General features: G+C 53.8%; 1 protein-coding gene across 2 annotated transcripts in view; it reads left to right on the top strand.

The window, feature by feature from the left end:
- Positions 1-10546, top strand: part of Mrtfb (myocardin related transcription factor B) — a 127020-nt gene extending 116474 nt beyond the window's left edge. For both annotated transcript variants that reach the window (XM_042698369.1, XM_042698370.1), the window contains 5 exons: positions 128-247; positions 2504-2707; positions 3140-3271; positions 5601-5661; positions 9275-10546. In XM_042698369.1, the coding sequence (XP_042554303.1) occupies positions 128-247; positions 2504-2707; positions 3140-3271; positions 5601-5661; positions 9275-9807 (1050 nt within the window). In that variant the 3' untranslated portion in view covers positions 9808-10546. The remainder of the gene's footprint in view (positions 1-127; positions 248-2503; positions 2708-3139; positions 3272-5600; positions 5662-9274) is intronic.
- The last annotated feature ends 7254 nt before the right edge of the window (positions 10547-17800 follow it).

The raw sequence follows: 17800 nt of genomic DNA, 5'->3' as shown, positions 1-17800 counted from the left end.
TCAGATCTGTACAGATGAGTGGACATTATCTATCAACATGGTGTCTCATTTTAGATACAATTGGCAATTCTTGGTTCCAGTTTTGCTTCACCCTTTGATTTTTCCTTGATTTCTGTTCACCTCCTAGACGCCGCAACAAGCAGGAATCCAGCCTCAGATACCAGCTGCTGCCTTGCCCTCCGGCCTGGCCCCGACCGGGCCTCAGAAGCAAGACACTTTTCCACAGCACGTGCTCAGCCAGCCTCAGGTCAGTCAGGCCAGGGTGCCGCCCAGGAGCACAGCTGCTCTTCCTCCTGGAGGAGGCCTGGGCCTCGGGAAGCTCCCTAGTGCCCCAGTCCCCGCCATCAGAGGAGCCTTAGATTGGAGGCTGCTGGGCTACTATGTCCCATTCTCTGAGGTTGAGGGGCTCTTTAGCGCTAAAGACAACTTGATAGTTAACTCTCCTCCAGGTGAGTTGCAGAAGTACTTTTTAAATTCTCATATATTGAATTTACTGTTTTAAAATACATTTCTTTGTGAATTAAATCTGCTGCTCCCTGAGAACAGAAGAGGAAGATAATTGATTATTTTTATCTCAAGTACTCGTGTTCTCTCTCTCTCACTCACACACACACACACACACACACGTATGTATATAAAGAGTTTGTCATCTCGTGTATTAAGAGCCAACAGTGCCTAGTAAGGTGGTTCCTACCTATAATCTCAGCACACAGGTTGAAGCAAAAGGACTAGACTTTGGCCAGCCTAGACTGCATAGCAAAACCCTGCCTCTAGTTAAAAACAAACATAAAAACATTTTAAAAAAAGAAAAACTGGTGGCTCATGCCTGTCATCCTAGCTACTCAGGAGGCTGAGTTCTGAGGATCGCAGCTCAGAGCCAGCCCAGGTGCGAAAGTCTGAGACTTATCTCCCATGAAACACCAGAAAACCAGAAGTGGCACTGTGGCTCAAGTGGTAGAGCTGCTCGCCTTGAGCAAAATTGCGCAGGAACAGCCCAGGCCTCAAGTTCAAGCCCCACGATCAACCAAAAAATATTTTTTGTTTTCTCCAGGTTGTACTTTGCCACAACTGAGACACTTGGCCTCATGCAAAATTCACTTGTTTCTCCGAGTGTCAGTTTTCTCCTGTGCCCAAGTTCCTACTCCAATCCTGAGTTTGGCTGCCTCCAGTCAAAACTTGCTCTCATCCAGTAGGTGGAGCTCTGTGTGCTTCTCCTTGCCAGAAAGATCCTAAGGCCTCCCAAACAGGTGTTCCTGGTTCAAACCTGGACAATAACGCATCCCACAGTGTTCACCTTCAGCGTAACCTGGTACCTGGGTGCCCCTGTCCAGGTGGCAAGGAGAGCTCAACTGAAGGCTCTGAGAGAGCATGGGGAGCAGACGGCTGGCTCGCTGACCCGCCTCCCCCCAGAGAGGAAGCAAGCCGCTGACCCGCCTCCCCCCAGAGAGGAAGCAGGCGGTGGTAGTTAATGGCCGCGGACTTTCAAGAAAGCTCAGAATGCTATTTTGGTGTGGTCACTATAAGCATAGTAAATGTTAAGTGTTCTTTGGTTCAGGAAGGAAGAAAACCCCGTCTCCCACCCCTGTCACACAGGTGTCTGCTCCGAGCAGTTACGTATATTTATAAGCAAAGTACCAGGAATAGGCTTTTCCCCTCTCTGGATATTAGGAGTGTAAAGAACACGTGAATATTTCTGTGAAATGCAGTGCCACGCCAGCAGTGTGGACGTGATTTGTAAGCCCGTGACTGGATAGAGCTGCACCAAACATTCCAGAGTTCCAACAAAGAAATTCTCACCTCTGGGCTGGGGAGGTGGCTCAGTGGTAGAGCACTTGCCTTGCATGCCTGAGGCTCTGGGTTCGATTCCTCAGCACCACATAAGCAAAAAGAAAAAAAGCCGGAAGTGGCGCTGTGGCTCAAGTGGTAGAGCGCTAGCCTTGAGCTGAAGAGCTGAGGGACAGCGCCCAGGCCCAGAGTTCAGGCCCCACAACCGGACCCAAAAAAATAAATAATTCTCACCTCTGCTGGTAGAGGAGAAAAGAGCCTGTGGGTGGGCGGGGCAGGGCAGGGCGGGCTTCCTCCAGCGCCGGGGTGGGGGGTGGGAGGCTGTGCCGCACTCCCCAGTCCCCCAGGGAGTGACACAGAGCAGAGACTCGACTTGGGGCAGTTCTAGAAAGTGCTGAAGCAGGAAGGCTCTCCGGCACTTCCCTGCCCGTTTGTCTGCGTGGACGCAGGAAGACGGAGTCCACGAGGCTTTGGCACTTCCCAGTCATGTTGCGAGTGGCAGACGCTGGGGAGGCAGATCCTGAGTGGGGTGTGCTCAGACACTGACGCCAGCCCGGGGCGCCTCGGTCTCTAGGCCCAGCCCCTTCACCTCCCACTGCCGGAGGCCTTCCACAGAGGCTGCTCACAGGCCTCACCCGTGGCATTCCCTGGCCCTTCGCAGCACTCAAACTGGGTTGTCTGCAAAGGACAGGCTGACAGAAACACTCGTTCATTCCAGGTTTTTACAACCTCAGCGCCCACTGCGATCCTTCCATATCAGAGACAGCCTGCCCCCGCCGTCCCCGCCGCGCCCCAGCCCTTCATCACTAAGGCCGCCAACAGCACGCTTCCCGCCAGAGCTGCCCCGCTTGCTCCCCCGCAGAATGGGCCGCGAGTCGCCCCACTTCCTCCCCTGCAGAACGGGCCCAGCGTACCCAGCAAGGTAACCATGATGACCACGGGGCGTGGTGCATGCCGGGTGGGCGGCCTGACCTCGGGTGCGGTGCATGCTGGGTTCAGTCATTCCAGTGCCTGGGCGTCACACATGGAGTGACTGCATTTGGTACTGATGGGGCGACATGGTCAAAACACCATGATGGCTGGGCTGGGAAGGTGGCTCAGTGGTAGAGCGCTTGCCTTGCATGCATGAGGCCCTGGGTTCGATTCCTCAGCACCACATAAGCAAAGAGAAAAAAAGCCGGAAGTGGCGCTGTGGCTCAAGTGGTAGAGCGCTAGCCTTGAGCTGAAGAGCTGAGGGACAGCGCCCAGGCCCAGAGTTCAGGCCCCCCCAAAAAAAAAAAAAAACCACCATGATGGCGACTTGCCCACAGCCCGGTGAGCATCTGGCTGACTCCTCCTCCTCTGTTTGACACAGCCCAGCTCGCCCCCTCCAGCCCAGCCATTTGTCGTCCAGCACTCTCTGTTTGGGACCCCTGTCACCAAGACTAAAGACCCGCCCCGCTACGAGGAGGCCATCAAGCAGACGCGCAGCGCGGCCCTCCCGGAGGTGAGCGAGTGAGCGAGCACACACCGCGCCCAGCGCACAGGCAGGCATCGGTTCCCACAACAACTTGCCGCCATCGAAACACGAAAATTATGCCCAGGAGCCTTCCATTTTACCTAGCTGTGCACCACTGAAAGGACGTTAGGAAGAATCCCAGACACTTTTGCACAACCTTTGGCTACCGCCCATTCAGAAACTCACCCCTGCAACACACAGAGTTGTGACCTCATGTTTTGGTTGGGTCCAAAGAATTATTTACGTGAGATGTCCTCACACGTTGCTACTCCACCCAGGATGGCAGTTCTCCTGTTTCCCTTTGCTTTATTAAACCCACCATTTGCCAGGCCGTCAGTCAGGGCTGCACACCTCCAATGCACTCGCTCCTGGCAGGCTCCGCCCAGCAGGCCAGCCCCCCAGCTCTGCAGACTTCACCACACCTAGTGCCCGTGTGGCCTCCGGTGCCTCTCTCTCCTCTGAGCGGGGCAGGGGAGCACCCCAGTTCATAGTCCATCCAGCAGCATCTCACCCACCACCCTGAGCACCTCCTGACATCCCTGCTTCTTAGAGCTCCCCCACTTAACTTCCTTTTTGACGAAGGCCCACCTCTTCCTAGAGGACGCAAGGAACGGCCCTGCTGGCATGTTCCTCAGTGGATCCCAGCAGGACTGGCCCTCATTCATGTAGACAGAGGGAGTCTGACGTTGTGCTGCCCCCGCTCCATGGTCTGTCTAGGCAGCACCCAGCCAAGGACCCAGGCAACCCCGTGCAGCCAGCACCTCCATGCAACCTCCAGCACACTGCAAGCCGCAGCCCAGCCACGCCCCCCCAAGCTCCATGCCCACAGACCTGCCCCAGAGGGCTGGGGCAGTCAGGGCAGCGACAGATGCCTGACGTTCTCCACAGTCCTACATCAAACACAGACACGGGCTCAGGGCCGATGCCTAAACACACAGACCACCTGCTGTTGGCAAGAGTCAAGCATTTCACCAAAAAAATAACAGGCAGGGAAGCATGTGGGAAGACGCCCAGCCATTTAGTCCTCAGGGAAATGCCAATAAAACCACTGTGACATCACTACATACCTCATGACACACCCAGCATTTACAAACCAGCCGTGTTAATGTGAACACCGAGAAATCTCACCCTGTTGATGGGAATACGAAATGTGTGAGTAGCTGGGCACTGGTGACTCACCCCGGTAGTCCCAGCTACTCAGGAGGCTGAGATCTGTTATGGTAAATATGTCGAAATGGAACAGTAAAATCTCTTTCTCCTTATAAGCTAATTTAAAAAGAGTTGCAGGTCTATCCACTCAATCATCTAGTTACTCCGGTCTTAAATTTTTGCCAAAGAGGAAAAAAGCATGTTTTTACAAAGACTTCCACCCACATTTTCCTGGCAACTCAATTGGAAACCCAAAGTGTCCAATAGCAGGTGAACGAAGAAGTCCAGCAATACCACTTAGAAATAAAAAGGAAAGAACTATTCCTAAAGGAGTAAATCTCAAAGTAATTACAGAGTAAAAGAATCTTAATTCTTCTCATGTCTGCCAAAAAGAGAACCTAGTATGGATCCATTTACATCCACAGATCTGTGTGGACGGGTCTGCAGTGCTAGCTCCCAGAAGGCTGAGGACCGGACCGCCCAGGCAAAAAGTTGCTCGATCCCTTCTCAACCAATAAAACACTGGGAGCACTGGCTTGCCCCTGTTTGTCCCAGCTGCGTGGGAAGAATAAACAGGAGGATCATGTTTCAGACCAGCTAAAACCAAGACCCTATTTGAAAAATGATGAAAACAAAATGAGGTAGGGAGTGAGGCTCAAGCAGTAGAGCACCTGCTAGCAAGTATGAGGCCCTAATAACCCCAGCCCTGCCCAAGGCAAACTAACACGCTGGAAGAACATAGGCTGATGAGAAAAATGCTAGAGAGAGCACAGGAAACAGGTCAGCAGCTGTCAGGAACTAAACGTATCATTTACATTAAAGGCAGCTTCTTGTTCAGTAGGTAAAAGTCAAAGCTGGCAAAGCATGCACTACGTGATGTGGCCGTTTTTGATGTACAGCTTTTCGCCTAAGTGAATGAAGGCACTCTTAAAGTTCTAGACACCTTTGAAAAAGTGGTTCTGTGACAGGAAATGAGGAAGCACGGAAGTGCTCTGAGCTGACTTCTTGCTCTGCTCTCCGCTTACCTACACAGCTGTGACACTTGGGCTCATTCTCAGGTGCCCTCGGTGTTTCCCAGAAAACCAGATGGTAGAATCGCATGTGCTGGGAGCTGGCACGGCACACGTGGGCAGCGGCTAACACAGTGTTCTCTTCTTCTCTTCTGCAGATTTCCACCGCGCACAGCCAGCAGATGGACGACCTCTTCGACATCCTCATAAAGAGTGGAGGTAGGTGAAGTCAGGCAGGACCTGACCACACACACACACACACATGCCCAAGAGTGTCCCTCCTGCTCAGCTCACCTGCGCACACCAAGAAAGAGCTAATCCTAGCACTTGTTTTTAAATCTGTTTCGTTTAAGGCAGTTAAGACAACTTGTAGTACAAGGAGAGAAAGCCGCTGATGAGACTTCACACAGTAACGCGATGCTGGGTCTCCATAGACTCATGCCAGATGGAAAGCAAAGGCCATTCCCAGGCACAGCGTAGAGGCAGTTTCAGTTTCAGGGCTGTGTGTCCAGGTCCCTCCCAGGCTGCGTTAGTCCTGGGCCTGCAAGTTACCTGCGCTCTAAGACTCAGATTTACAGCACGTAGTCTTAACCGAGGTAGCGGTCAGTCGACCACAAAATAACAACAAGGGTATCTTTGCCTCTGCTTACGTGGCCTTCAAAGTAAGTATAAAATCTATTTCAAAAGTTCAAGGGCTGTGATTATAGTGCTAGAGCACTTGCCTAGCCTGTGCGAGGCCCTGAGTTCAGTCTCCAACACTGTCAAAAAAAAAAAAAAGGACAAAAGTTATTTACTGTTTCAAAGTACTTTTTTTTTTTTTTGTCAGTCGTGGGGCTTGAACTCTGGGCCTGGGCGCTGTCCCTCAGCTCTTCAGCTCAAGGCCAGCGCTCTACCACTTGAGCCACAGCGCCACTTCCGGTTTTCTGAGTGGTTTATTGGAGATAAAGAGTCTCACAGTTTTCCTGCCCTGGCTGGCTTTGAACCGAGATCCTCAGATCTCAGCCTCCTGACAAGCTAGGATGACAGGCGAGAGCCACCGCTGCCTGGCTGTTTCAAAGTACTTTTAAATGACCCTGATGGAAGAAGTTGACATTTTCAGTGTGATGAAATGTCTCCATTGGTACCAGGCACTTTTGACAGTGAGGTTGATGTTCTGGTTGGAAACTCGGCACCAAAGAGCTCTGACACATGACTGCAGGCAGTGGCATGTGAAGTGTGGGTTTTGCTAAGAACTATATGGAGCTAGAAGGAATCATGTTGAGCGAGGTAAGCCAAGAACGAAGAGACAAACATGGTCTCCCTGATAAGTGGATGCTAAATCCAAAAGGTTAGGTGATACGATAAAACTAACAGGACTTAAGAAACAAAGAACTCCCGCTCATCTGGTTGAACCACTACTAAATATCCCCATGCTGCTGATCACAAATATGGTATATAACATGTGAACACTGTTATATATTACAGACTGTGGTAGACAATTTGCTCCAGGGAAGTTAGAATGAACTTGTGACTTTGAAATTATGTAATCATTTAATCACAATCAAAAAAAAAAAAAAAGAACCTCGGGGAAGGGAGGGAGGGAGGGGATGGTAGGGGGAAAACAATGGAGGGGGTAACAATGTTCAAGAGGAAGTGTACTCATAACCTCACTCATGTAACTGTAACCCTCTGTATAGTAGCTTTACAATAAAAAAAAAAAAAAAAAAAGAACTATATTGGCCTTGCAAAATAAGCTCATGGTGCATCTCAACTATGCACTTTTTAAGAGGCAATCCATGTTCTAATGTGATGGTTAAAAAGTAAAATGTGCCAGGCACCGGTGGCTCGCGCCTGTCATCCTAGCTACTCAGGAGGCTGAGATCTGAGGATCACAGTTCAAAGCCAGCCCAGGCAAGAAAGTCCGAGAAACTCTTATCTCCAGTAAACCACTCGAAAACCGGAAGTGGCGCTGTAGCTCAAGTGGTAGAGCGCTCACCTTGAGCTGAAGAGCTGAGGGACAGCGCCCAGGCCCAGAATTCAAGCCCCACAACCGACAAAAAAAAAAAAAAGTAAAATGTAGCCAGGCACTGGTGGTTCACACCTGTAATCGCAGCTACTCAGGAGGCTGAGATCTGAAGATCACACTTCAAAGCCAGCCCAGGCAGAAAACTCCCTGTGAGACTATTTCCAATTAACTACTAGAAAACCAGAAATGGAGCAAAAATTGGTAGAGTGCTCACCTTGAGCAGCGTTCAAGCCCCACAACTGCCCCCCCAAATTTTTTTTTCTAAACCTGGTAAAAGACTTCATAAATGATGAGCAAGCATCATATTACAGCCTACACTTGGAAATGAAAGTGCAAAAGCCAGCAAACAATTACTTTCTAAAAGAGAGGGCTTTTCTTATCACAAGGTGAAGATGTGTGCTACTTCATCCTACTGCTGACGCCAGCAGCAAGTGGAACAAGGTGTAAGCATAGAGCTTGTACAAGCCTGCTCACGGGCTAGGAGGCTGGGCATAGAGCTTGTACAAGCCTGCTCACGGGCTAGGAGGCTGGGCATAGAGCTTGCACAAGCCTGCTTACGGGCTAGGAGGCTGGCGTAGAGCTTGTACAAGTCTGCTCACGGGCTAGGACGCTGGGCATAGAGCACAAGCCTTCTCACGGGCTAGGACGCTGGGCATAGAGCTTGCACAAGCCTGCTCACGGGCTGGGATGCTGGGCATAGAGCTTGCACAAGCCTGCTCACGGGCTAGGACGCTGGGCATAGAGCTTGCACAAGCCTGCTCACGGGCTAGGACGCTGGGCAAAGAGCTTGCACAAGCCTGCTCACGGGCTAGGACGCTGGGCATAGAGCTTGCACAAGCCTGCTCACGGGCTAGGACGCTGGGTGAGGAAGGCCGGCACTGCTGAACATGGACAGCCCATGCTCCAAGGCCGTGTTCTCACCTATTAAAGTGTCCACTTTACAGCTGAGCTGTAAGACCTGCCATTAGTTGGTTCTCCTAGGGGGTCTGCATAAAACAAAGCCAGCTAATCCTCATAAAAGTGAAGGAGGTTGGTTTGCGTACACATGTGACTACAGCAGGGGCCAATAACTTGCCACTTGACCTAGGGAGGAATAACAATCTGTGCTTAAGACACACATCAAGCCGGGTGCTGGTGGCTCACACCCGGAATCCTAGCTACTCAGGAGGCTGAGGCCTGAGGATCATGGTTCCAGGCCAGGCCAAGCAGAAAAATCCCCATGAGACCCTTATCTCCAATTAACTACTCAAAAACCAAAAGTGGTGCTGTGCCTCAAAGTGGTAGAGCGCTAGCCTTGAGCAGAAGAGCTCAGGGACAGTGCCCACCCCTGAGTTCAAGCCCCATGACTGGCCAGGGCAGGGAAAAAGGTACGTATCAAATCCTGAGTTTATACAAATTCAGAAAACAAGTCTGGAAACAAGCAAGCAGGGACCTGCCCTTTCTCCTTTAGCTTTTGATATTAATCTTAGGAAAGTTCCACTGTGCTGTTCATTCTTCCATCCATGCGTTCACCAGTGCCTCGCCTCATCTCCCCTCCGCCGCCGCTTCCCCTCTGTTACCCTCCTGTTTTCTTTCTAATTCTGGCAGAATTCATTTAACATCATGCTCTCCAGTTCCATCCATGCGCTGGCACACAGCACCCTTTCCTTCTTTGTGTCCAGTATTCCCTGTGTGTCTGGGCCGGTTTTCTTTACCCACCCCGAGGCTGATGGGGACTTAGGCTGATCCCACAGTTCTCTGTTCCAAGACGATGCGAGGAGGAGTCAAAGTGGTAAGTTAGCAGTGGTGCCTGAATTCTTTGCTAATCGTGTCCATCACTTTACACAGAGATCTCCCTCCCTATCAAAGAAGAGCCCTCCCCGATCTCCAAGATGAGACCAGTGACAGCCAGCATCACCACCATGCCGGTCAACACCGTGGTGTCCCGCCCGCCGCCCCAAGTCCAGATGGCGCCCCCTGTAGCCTTAGAGCCCCTGAGCAGCCTCTCGGCCAGCCTGGAGAACCAGCTGGAAGCCTTTCTGGACGGAACCTTGCCTCCGGCCGGCGACGTCACACCGCTGCAGGGCGCGGCCGAGGACAGAGAGGCCTTCTGCCTGATCGAGGACCTGCAGGCCGAGCTGCTGAGCCAGCCGGCGCTCGAGCCCTCGCCGGCGCCCATGGAGACGGCCGACGCGCCCTTCGCCGCGGGCACCCCCTGCCTGTCTCTCGACCTCTCGGACTCCAACCTGGACAGCATGGAGTGGCTGGACATCACCCTGCCCAGCTCGTCCTCGGGGCTCACGCCCCTCAGCGCCACCGCGCCCAGCATGTTCTCCGCCGAGTTTCTGGACCCCCAGGACCTGCCGCTGCCCTGGGACTAAGGCGCTGCCGCACACGGCTCGCGGGCCCGAGCGCGAGGAGGAGGGAGGCCCGGGAGCCGGCCACGGAGACACGCATCTGCCGCCCCGCAGCTCCGCAGGCTCCGCGGACTTCCACCGGCACAGGAAGGGGAGGGGCGCGGGGGACCCCGGCCGCCCAGGCCCGCGTCGGCGTCGCGCCTGTGCTGTAGTTTACCGTGGAGTTTGGGGATCTCATGGTAGATCTCCAGGTTCCCATGCTGTAAAACACGGACACCAGACAATCCCGGGAAAGGCCCTGGTCTGCGGAAGCCTAGAACCTTCTGAGCAGCGCTGGGGTGGATGCCCGCGCCATCCCCGCCCATCCCGGCTCAGGTTGCTGAGTCGTTCCAGGGAACCGGAGCCGCCGCCCTCCGCCTTGTAACTGGATGTCCCCGCGCCCGTCCCCTCGCCCGGACTGAAAAACTGGAGGCTTTTTCACGCAGAAACGCCGTGCTGTCACTTCTCGGGAGCGAGCTCCGCGCGGGCCGCTGCGCGCATGCGGGATGTAAACGCGCGGGAGGCCGCCGACCCCCTCCCCCGCCGACCCCCGGGGGATCTCAGTCTCCCGGGTCGGGGCCGCCGCGGCGGGGCGGGGACCCCGGCGACCCCCGCTGGCTTCTAGCGCTTTCCTGAAACGCGCCTACTGTACAGGACCTCCACGCACGTGCGCGCGCCCAGCGCAGAGAGGCCGCGGCTACTGCCCGCGCGGGATCGCCCGCCGCCTCCCCTGCGCCCGCCGGCCCGTGACAGCCCGGCCCGGCCGCCCGCGCCCGCCTCAGACGGGGCTGCGCCTCTGGGGCTCCGCTGTCAGCAGGAGCTGGGGGCAGCGCTGGCGGCGGACGCGGCCGGCTCCGGACGCCCCCGCCCGGGTCGATCCACGCTAACTGGAAGGTGCCGGAGACCAGCGCCCTGCAGCCAGAACTGGAACGGAACCGCGCACCTCCTCCCCCGACCCCCCCACCTCCTCCCCCATCCCCACCTCCTCCCCCGACCCCCCCACCTCCTCCATCCCCACCGACTCCCCCCGATCCCCCCCACCTCCTCCCCCATCCCCACCTCCTCCATCCCCACCTCCTCCCCCCGACCCCCCCACCTCCTCCTCCATCCCCCACCTCCTCCACCCCTACCTCCTCCCCCGACTCCCACCTCCTCCCCCGACCCCCACTTCCTCCATCCCGGACCTCCCCCCCCACCTCCTCCCCGACCTCCCCGCGCCGGCCCTGCGTTCAGGGTTGCATTTTGTTGCCGAGTGGTTGTCCGCGGAGCATCTGCACCCGCCCCGCTCCTCCCCGCAGCCTCCCCCCAGCTGTCCATGTTTACAGGAGCCCCGTCCCCCCCCCCCCCCCCCCCGCGCCCGGGAAGCGTCCCGCTCTGCGACAGCAGCGTGGCCATCTCACATCTGCCAGGTGCTGCCCAGGCGGGGTCAGAGGTCACGGCGGCCGCGTGTGCCGAGCTCTGTGCCAACTGCCAGGCAAAGCTTTAAGCGCGGAGCCCCGAACCCGCACCCGGCGTCACCTCCGCGCACGCGCCGCGCGCCCCAGCCGCGGAGCCGGACGGAGCGCAGCGGCGGCGCGGGCGGCGGTCAGAGGGCGAGGCGGCCAGGCCCTGCGACAGTGCTCGGCCTCAGCCACCTGTAGTCCTGCAAACCAAAGGCGTTGCCAAGTATTTGCCAAAAGGAGGCGCTGTGCACCGCAGCCGCCACGAGGTCCGTCCCCGAGCGAGGCGGTGTCCGCGCGGGGCGGGGCGGGGCAGGGCCTTCCCCCTCCCCTCCCCCCCCCCCGCTCTCCCGGGGCCCGGGCGCGGACCGGCTCTCTCCCGCTCTCCCCGCTCTCTCGGGCGCGGACCGGCTCTCTGCCCGGGCCGGCTGCAAAGGCGGCGCCACCGGCCAGGGTCGCGCGCTCAGTCACTTACGTCTTACATCTCACGTCACGTCACGGGGAGGAGCAGGCGTCCGTCCGCGAGCCCTGTCCATTGAATAAACCAGTCGATGGCAATCCGGGTCCATTCATGCGTCGCCTTGTGTCGGTTGTGTCGTCGTCGTCGCCGTCGCTTCGTGCCGGGCCTGGGGCTTGAACTCGGGGCCTGGCGCCGTCTGAGCTTTTTTTCTTTTTGCTCCAGGCTGATGCTCTACCCCTTGAGCCACAGCGCCACTTCGGCTTTTTTTGGTGGTTAATTGGAGATGAGTGTCACGGACTTCCCTGCTTGGGCTGGCTTCAAACTGATCCTCAGCTCTCAGCCTCCTGAGTCGCCAGGGTCTGCAGACCTGAGCCACGGCGCCCGGCTTGCCTTGTGTCGTTTTCTTAAGAAGAAAAAAACCATGATGCCTTTGTGCGTGCTGTTTGCGCCCTGAGATCAGTCCCCTATCATGTTTGATGCCATACATTTTGCACATGTACTGTACATAGGTTCTGCATACTGTATTTTTATATGTGTGCACATTTATCATCAGATCTTTTGTACATAGCGGTATCGTAGCTGGTCGGGAAATGTTTGATATCTCAGCGATTTTGCATTTTTGTGTCTCAAATAAAAGAAACCATTTTAACAAACTGATTTTTTGCAATGCAGAGAAAAGACTGGGTCCAAGGCCCCCACCAACCCCAGTGCCACACACACACGCACGTGAACACACGTGCCATGAATGCACCACCAGCACTCTCCAAGCAGGCCTTCCAATTGTACCATTCACATAATGAGCAAAGCACCCTTCGAATTCAGTGCCTTCCTCAGGAAGAACACGGCGAGTTTAGTCTGTGGGCACCGCGGGCGTCTGGGGAGACCCTGACAGCCCCATCTGCAAGCCGGACCACCAAGGACTGGAAGCCTCCAGCACCAGCAAAGCAGATTCCGCCCAGACAGCTGAAATCCTAGAACCCAGACCGAGGGTCTCAGTCTGTCCAGGCTGCCCTATGAATGTCCCTGAGCCAGGGCCATTTATTAACAGAACGTACTTCTCACCGTTCTGGCAATTGAAGGACCCGAAGTCCATGTCCAGTGAGGCCCAGCCTCTGCTTCCAGGATGGCACCATGTTCCTGCGTCCTCACCTGGAGACGGGGCTAATGCCTGGCCTCCCTCGAGCCCCTTCTCAGGGCTCTGATCCCAGCAGCACACACACACACACTCCCAGCCCGACCCTCTCCCCAAGGCCCACCTCCCAATCTCTACATGCAGGATCAAGTGCCACCATGAATTGGAGGGTAGCAAAGGGTAGTAACCTCCTGTAGACTCAGCCTTTGTTCACAGGCTCTGCAGTACAACCGGTGATAGCTTAGCTGATGCTCACCCATGATGAAGTTTGAAGGTCTCGATTAGGCCTTTTCAAGGCCCTTGCTGTACACATGGCTGCGCACAGTGGTAAAAGCCACGCAGTGGGCACCTTTATGGTCACCTGAGCCAGACCCAAAGCTAACCAGAGGCTGAGACACCTTCTATGAGCCTGACTGGGCCCAAATCACCTGTGATGAAACCCTGCCTTGATCCAAGGCCCTCTGGAGCACACACAGTCGCATACAGAAGCTCCAGAGTGACCACCCCGGGTGTTGAGGTGCATGCTTATAATTCCAGCTCAGTGGGGGGCATAGGGAGAAGGATCAGGGTCCAAAATCAATTGGGGCAAAATCACAACACTCTAAAATTAAAAACTATCTGGCTCATGTCGTAATCGAGGTACTCAAGAAGCTGAGATCTGGAGGACCAACCAAAGCAGAAACGTCCTCAAAACTCCATCTCCAAACTAGCCACCAAAAGCTGGGCTCAGCTGGGCGCTGGTGACTCACGCCTGTAATCCTAGCTACTCAGGAGGCTGAGATCTGAGGATCGAGATTCAAAGCCAGCCCAGGCAGAAAAGTCCCAGTGAGACTTACTTCCAAAACCACTCAAAAACTGGAAGTAGCACTGTGGCTCAAGTGGTAGAGCGCTAGCCTTGAGCACAAAGAGGCTTAGGGACAGCGCTCAGGCCCTGAGTTCAAGCCCCAGGACTGACGAAAAATGCTTGGCTGGAAGTATGGCTCAATTGGTAGAGCGCCAGCAGCAAGCAAGCCAAAATTACGATACCCTGAGTTCAGATCCCAGTATCAGCATAAAATACCAGAGCACAAAAAGTTGGGGTTATGGCTCAAGAGGTACAGTACTGACCTGACAAGCATGAAGCCTCAGTTCCACCACCTAAAGGGACATAAAAGAATGAGAGAACAATTTAAAAATAGCCAAGCTGCTCTGGTGGCTCATGCCTATAGTTCTAGCTACTCACATGCTGAGACTTGAGGATCCTGGATTCAAAGCCAGCTCCATGAGACTCTTATCTCTAATAAACCACTCAAAAACGGGAAGTAGTACTGTGGCCTAAGTGGTAGAGTGCTAGCCTTGAACACAAAGAGGCTTGGGGACAGTGCCCAGGCCCTGAGTTCAAGCCTCACTACTGACGGGAAAACAAAAAAAATCCAGCAAAGCTAAAGATGCACACACTCCATCTCCCCACAGTTCTGTCCCGCATCCTGGAGAACACAGGTGCGCGCAGGAAATGGCACTCAAGAAAGAACACTAAAGCATTGTGAGCAAAGCCGCCCTGTAGACAGGGCCTCTGCCTTGCCATGGCGAACAATTAAACAGCAGTTAGTGAGACCCCAAACTCCATTTCAGTTGCATATTGCTGTGATGAATGCACCAATGAAAACACATACGGCATCAGCAAGAAGAGAAAACGCTTAGGATTTGTGCTAATAAGTCCAATGAAAGATGCATACGCCTTGCACTCTGAGGAGTTCAAAATGTTCCTGAACAAAGGCGCAAATGGAAACACATCCCAAGTCCATGGGCAGAAGATACTATTTGTAAAAAAAACATTTTGGACAATACTGAGGTTTGAATTCAGGTGTCACGGCTGTAGGCAGGCCTCCACCACCGGAGCCACGCCCTCAGCCCTTTTCGCTGGGGTTATTTGGAGACAGGGTCTTGCTTTTTGCTCAGGCCAGCCTAGACCATGATCCCCTCCTTGGGCTTCCCTCTGTAACTGGGGTGGCAGGTGTGGATGTCATGCCAAGATTCTTCTGTTAGGATGAGGTATGGCTGAAGATGGTCACCTTGTTATTGTTTCTGCAGTACTGGGATTTGAACTCAGGGCCTCTCACTTTCCAGGCTGATACTCTACCACTGAGCCATACCTCCAAGCCCAAAGATGTACTATTTTTTTTGCCAGTCCTGGGGCTAGAACTCAGGGCCTGGGCACTGTCCTTGAGCTTCTTTACCTGAAGGCTAGCATTTTACCACTTGAGCCACAGCACCACTTCTGGCTTTTTCTGCGTATGTGCTACTAAGGAATCGAACTCAGGGCTTCATGTACACTAGGCAAACACTCTACCACTAAGCCACATTCCCAGTCCAAGATGTACTATTTTTTTTTTCAGTTGTGGGGCTTGAACTCTGGGTCTGGGCGCTGTCCCTCAGTTCTTCAGCTCAAGGCAAGCGCTCTACCACTTGAGCCACAGCACCACTTCCAGTTTTTTGGTGGCTTATTGGAGATAAGAGTCTCCTGGCCTTTCCTGCCCAGGCTGGCTTTGAACTGTGATCCTCAGTTCTCAGCCTGAGTAGTTAGGGTGATAGACTTGAGCCACTGGTGCCTGACTGTACTATTTTTAAGACAGCAGTTACTCCCTCCCCAACAAACACATCTACAAATTACTCTCCTTACCAAAATCCCAACTGGCTTCTTTAAGTGGACAAGTGAATCCTAAACACATGAAATGGAAAGATCCAGAATAGCCACTAAAAGAACAAAGCTGGAGGACCTGCATTTTCCAACCTCAAAACCTATTGCAGGGGCTGGGAAGGTGGCTCAGTGGTAGAGCGCTTGCCTTGCATGCATAAGGCCCTGGGTTCGATTCCTCAGCACCACATAAGCAAGAAGAAAAAAGCCAGAAGTGGCGCTGTGGCTCAAGTGGTAGAGCGCTAGCCTTGAGCTGAAGAGCTGAGGGACAGCGCCCAGGCCCAGAGTTCAAGCCCCATGACCGGACCCAAAAAAAAAAAAAACTATTGCAAGCTGGGTGCTGGTGGCTCACGCCTGTCATCCTAGCTGCTAAGGAAGCTGAGATCTGAGGATCATGGTTCAAAGCCAGCCCAGGCAGGAAGGACCATGAGACTCTTATCTCCAATAAACCACCAGAAAACCAGAAGTGGTGCTGTGGCTCAAGTGGTAGAGCACTCTCCTTGAGCTGAAGAACTGAGGGACAGTGTCCAGGCCCCAAAACAGACCCAAAAAAAAAATCTACTGCAAAGCAACTGACAGGGCAACGCTAGCATGGCATGGGGCAATGTAGTCCAGGCAGAGTGACTCAAGTCTGTAATCCTCGCTACTTGAGAGGCAGAGATCAGGGGGAATCACGGTTCAAGGCAAAGAGCATCTCAATCAGTAAGCCAGGTGTGGTCGCTTATACCTGTCACCCTAGCTACTATGGGAGCTGTAGGTCTTGGTCTAAGGCCAGCTCTGGACCAAAAAAAAAAAAAAAATTCAAGATTCTACTAGAAAAATAACAAGGACAAATAAAGGCCTTGGGAAGGGCTCAGACCCAGCGCGGCCTGGGAGGCGCCCTCAGCGTGCTGCTTTAACTCCCACCCTGTGCCTTGAAGGGTGACAAGGGGGCGGGACCACGTGATCACTCACCAAGCGGGAGGAGCGGCTGGAGGCGGATGGCAGAAGACACCTCCACAGTTCCACAGTCACTGCAGACTTCAGCACAGATACTCCATCTTTAACCCTATGCACGCCGCTCCGCACACAGGCCTGAAGGACCAGGGTGTGAACTCAGGGGCCTGGCACCGGGTAGGCAGGCACGCTGCCATGTCAACCAGCCCTGTTTGACCCAGTTATTTGAGGGATCGGGCCTTACATTTGTGCCTGGGCCACAATCCTCCTATTTATACTTCCTGAGTAATTGGGATCACAGGCATGCACCACCAAGCCCGGACTTGTTTCATTGCTGAGGGGGCGGGGAGGGTATTTTCCAGCTAACTTTTTGCCTTGGCTAGCCTTGAACTGAGATTCTTCTGATCGCTTCCTCCCAGGTAACCGGGATTACACACATGAGCTACCATGCCTGGCTTGTTGATCGCCACTTACGTAACAGTGATTTCAAAACGGCAGGTCTAGTAAAAGGGCTCTACCTACCGATGAAAACTTCCCTAGAGCTGTGAGAAAGTGCTGTACTCTTGAAATGTTATATAACATTAATTAACTTAAAAAATAAAGGATTCTTTCATACACCAGCTCTCTGCCATTTGGGTGAAAGGATCATAGCAGTTTACACAAAGCGTCAGCGTATGTGGAGAAGCCATTTGTGAATGCTTGTATGTTGTGTCTAACAAGCTCTTAACAAAAAGAGCCAAAAGCGTTTGTTAGGGTTAGTGCCAACGACCATGGCCACACTGTCATACCAAGTATGGGGCAGATAGATGACTTCTGTCACTTTCCCCAACCCCACAAAGCTCAAGATGAGCCACTCAGCCAGGCATGGTGGTACTTGTCTGTAATCCCTGCCTCCGGAAGGCTGAGGGAGGATGGTAAGTTCAAGGGCAGCCTGGGCTACAAGAAGAAAATTTGCCTTAAAAAAATATTGGGGCTGGGAAGGTGGTTCAGTGATAGAGTGCTTGCCTTAGGTTTGATTCCTCAGTACCACATGAACAGAAAAAGCCAAAGTGGCACTGTGGCTCAAATGGTAGAGTGCTAGCCTTGAGCAAAGAAGCCCAGGGACGCTGCCAGGCCCTGAGTTCAAGCCCCAGGACTATTGGTAGATAAATAGGTAGGCAGGTAGACAGACAGACAGACAGATCATCTCAAATATAAATCTCTGTCCCACAGCCCAGGAGGCGTGACGTGCAGCTTGGCCATCAGAAGTATTTATTGTTCAGAATACACAGACACTTTAGAAAGCAGAGATGCTGGAGTGGAAACCCTTCTCTACTCCTTAACGATAACTTTTTATT

Source organism: Dipodomys spectabilis, unplaced genomic scaffold, assembly GCF_019054845.1.
Source record: "Dipodomys spectabilis isolate Male_0828 unplaced genomic scaffold, ASM1905484v1 ptg000231l, whole genome shotgun sequence".
NCBI lineage: Eukaryota > Metazoa > Chordata > Mammalia > Rodentia > Heteromyidae > Dipodomys > Dipodomys spectabilis.
This window is presented reverse-complemented; position numbering and strand designations above follow the sequence as displayed.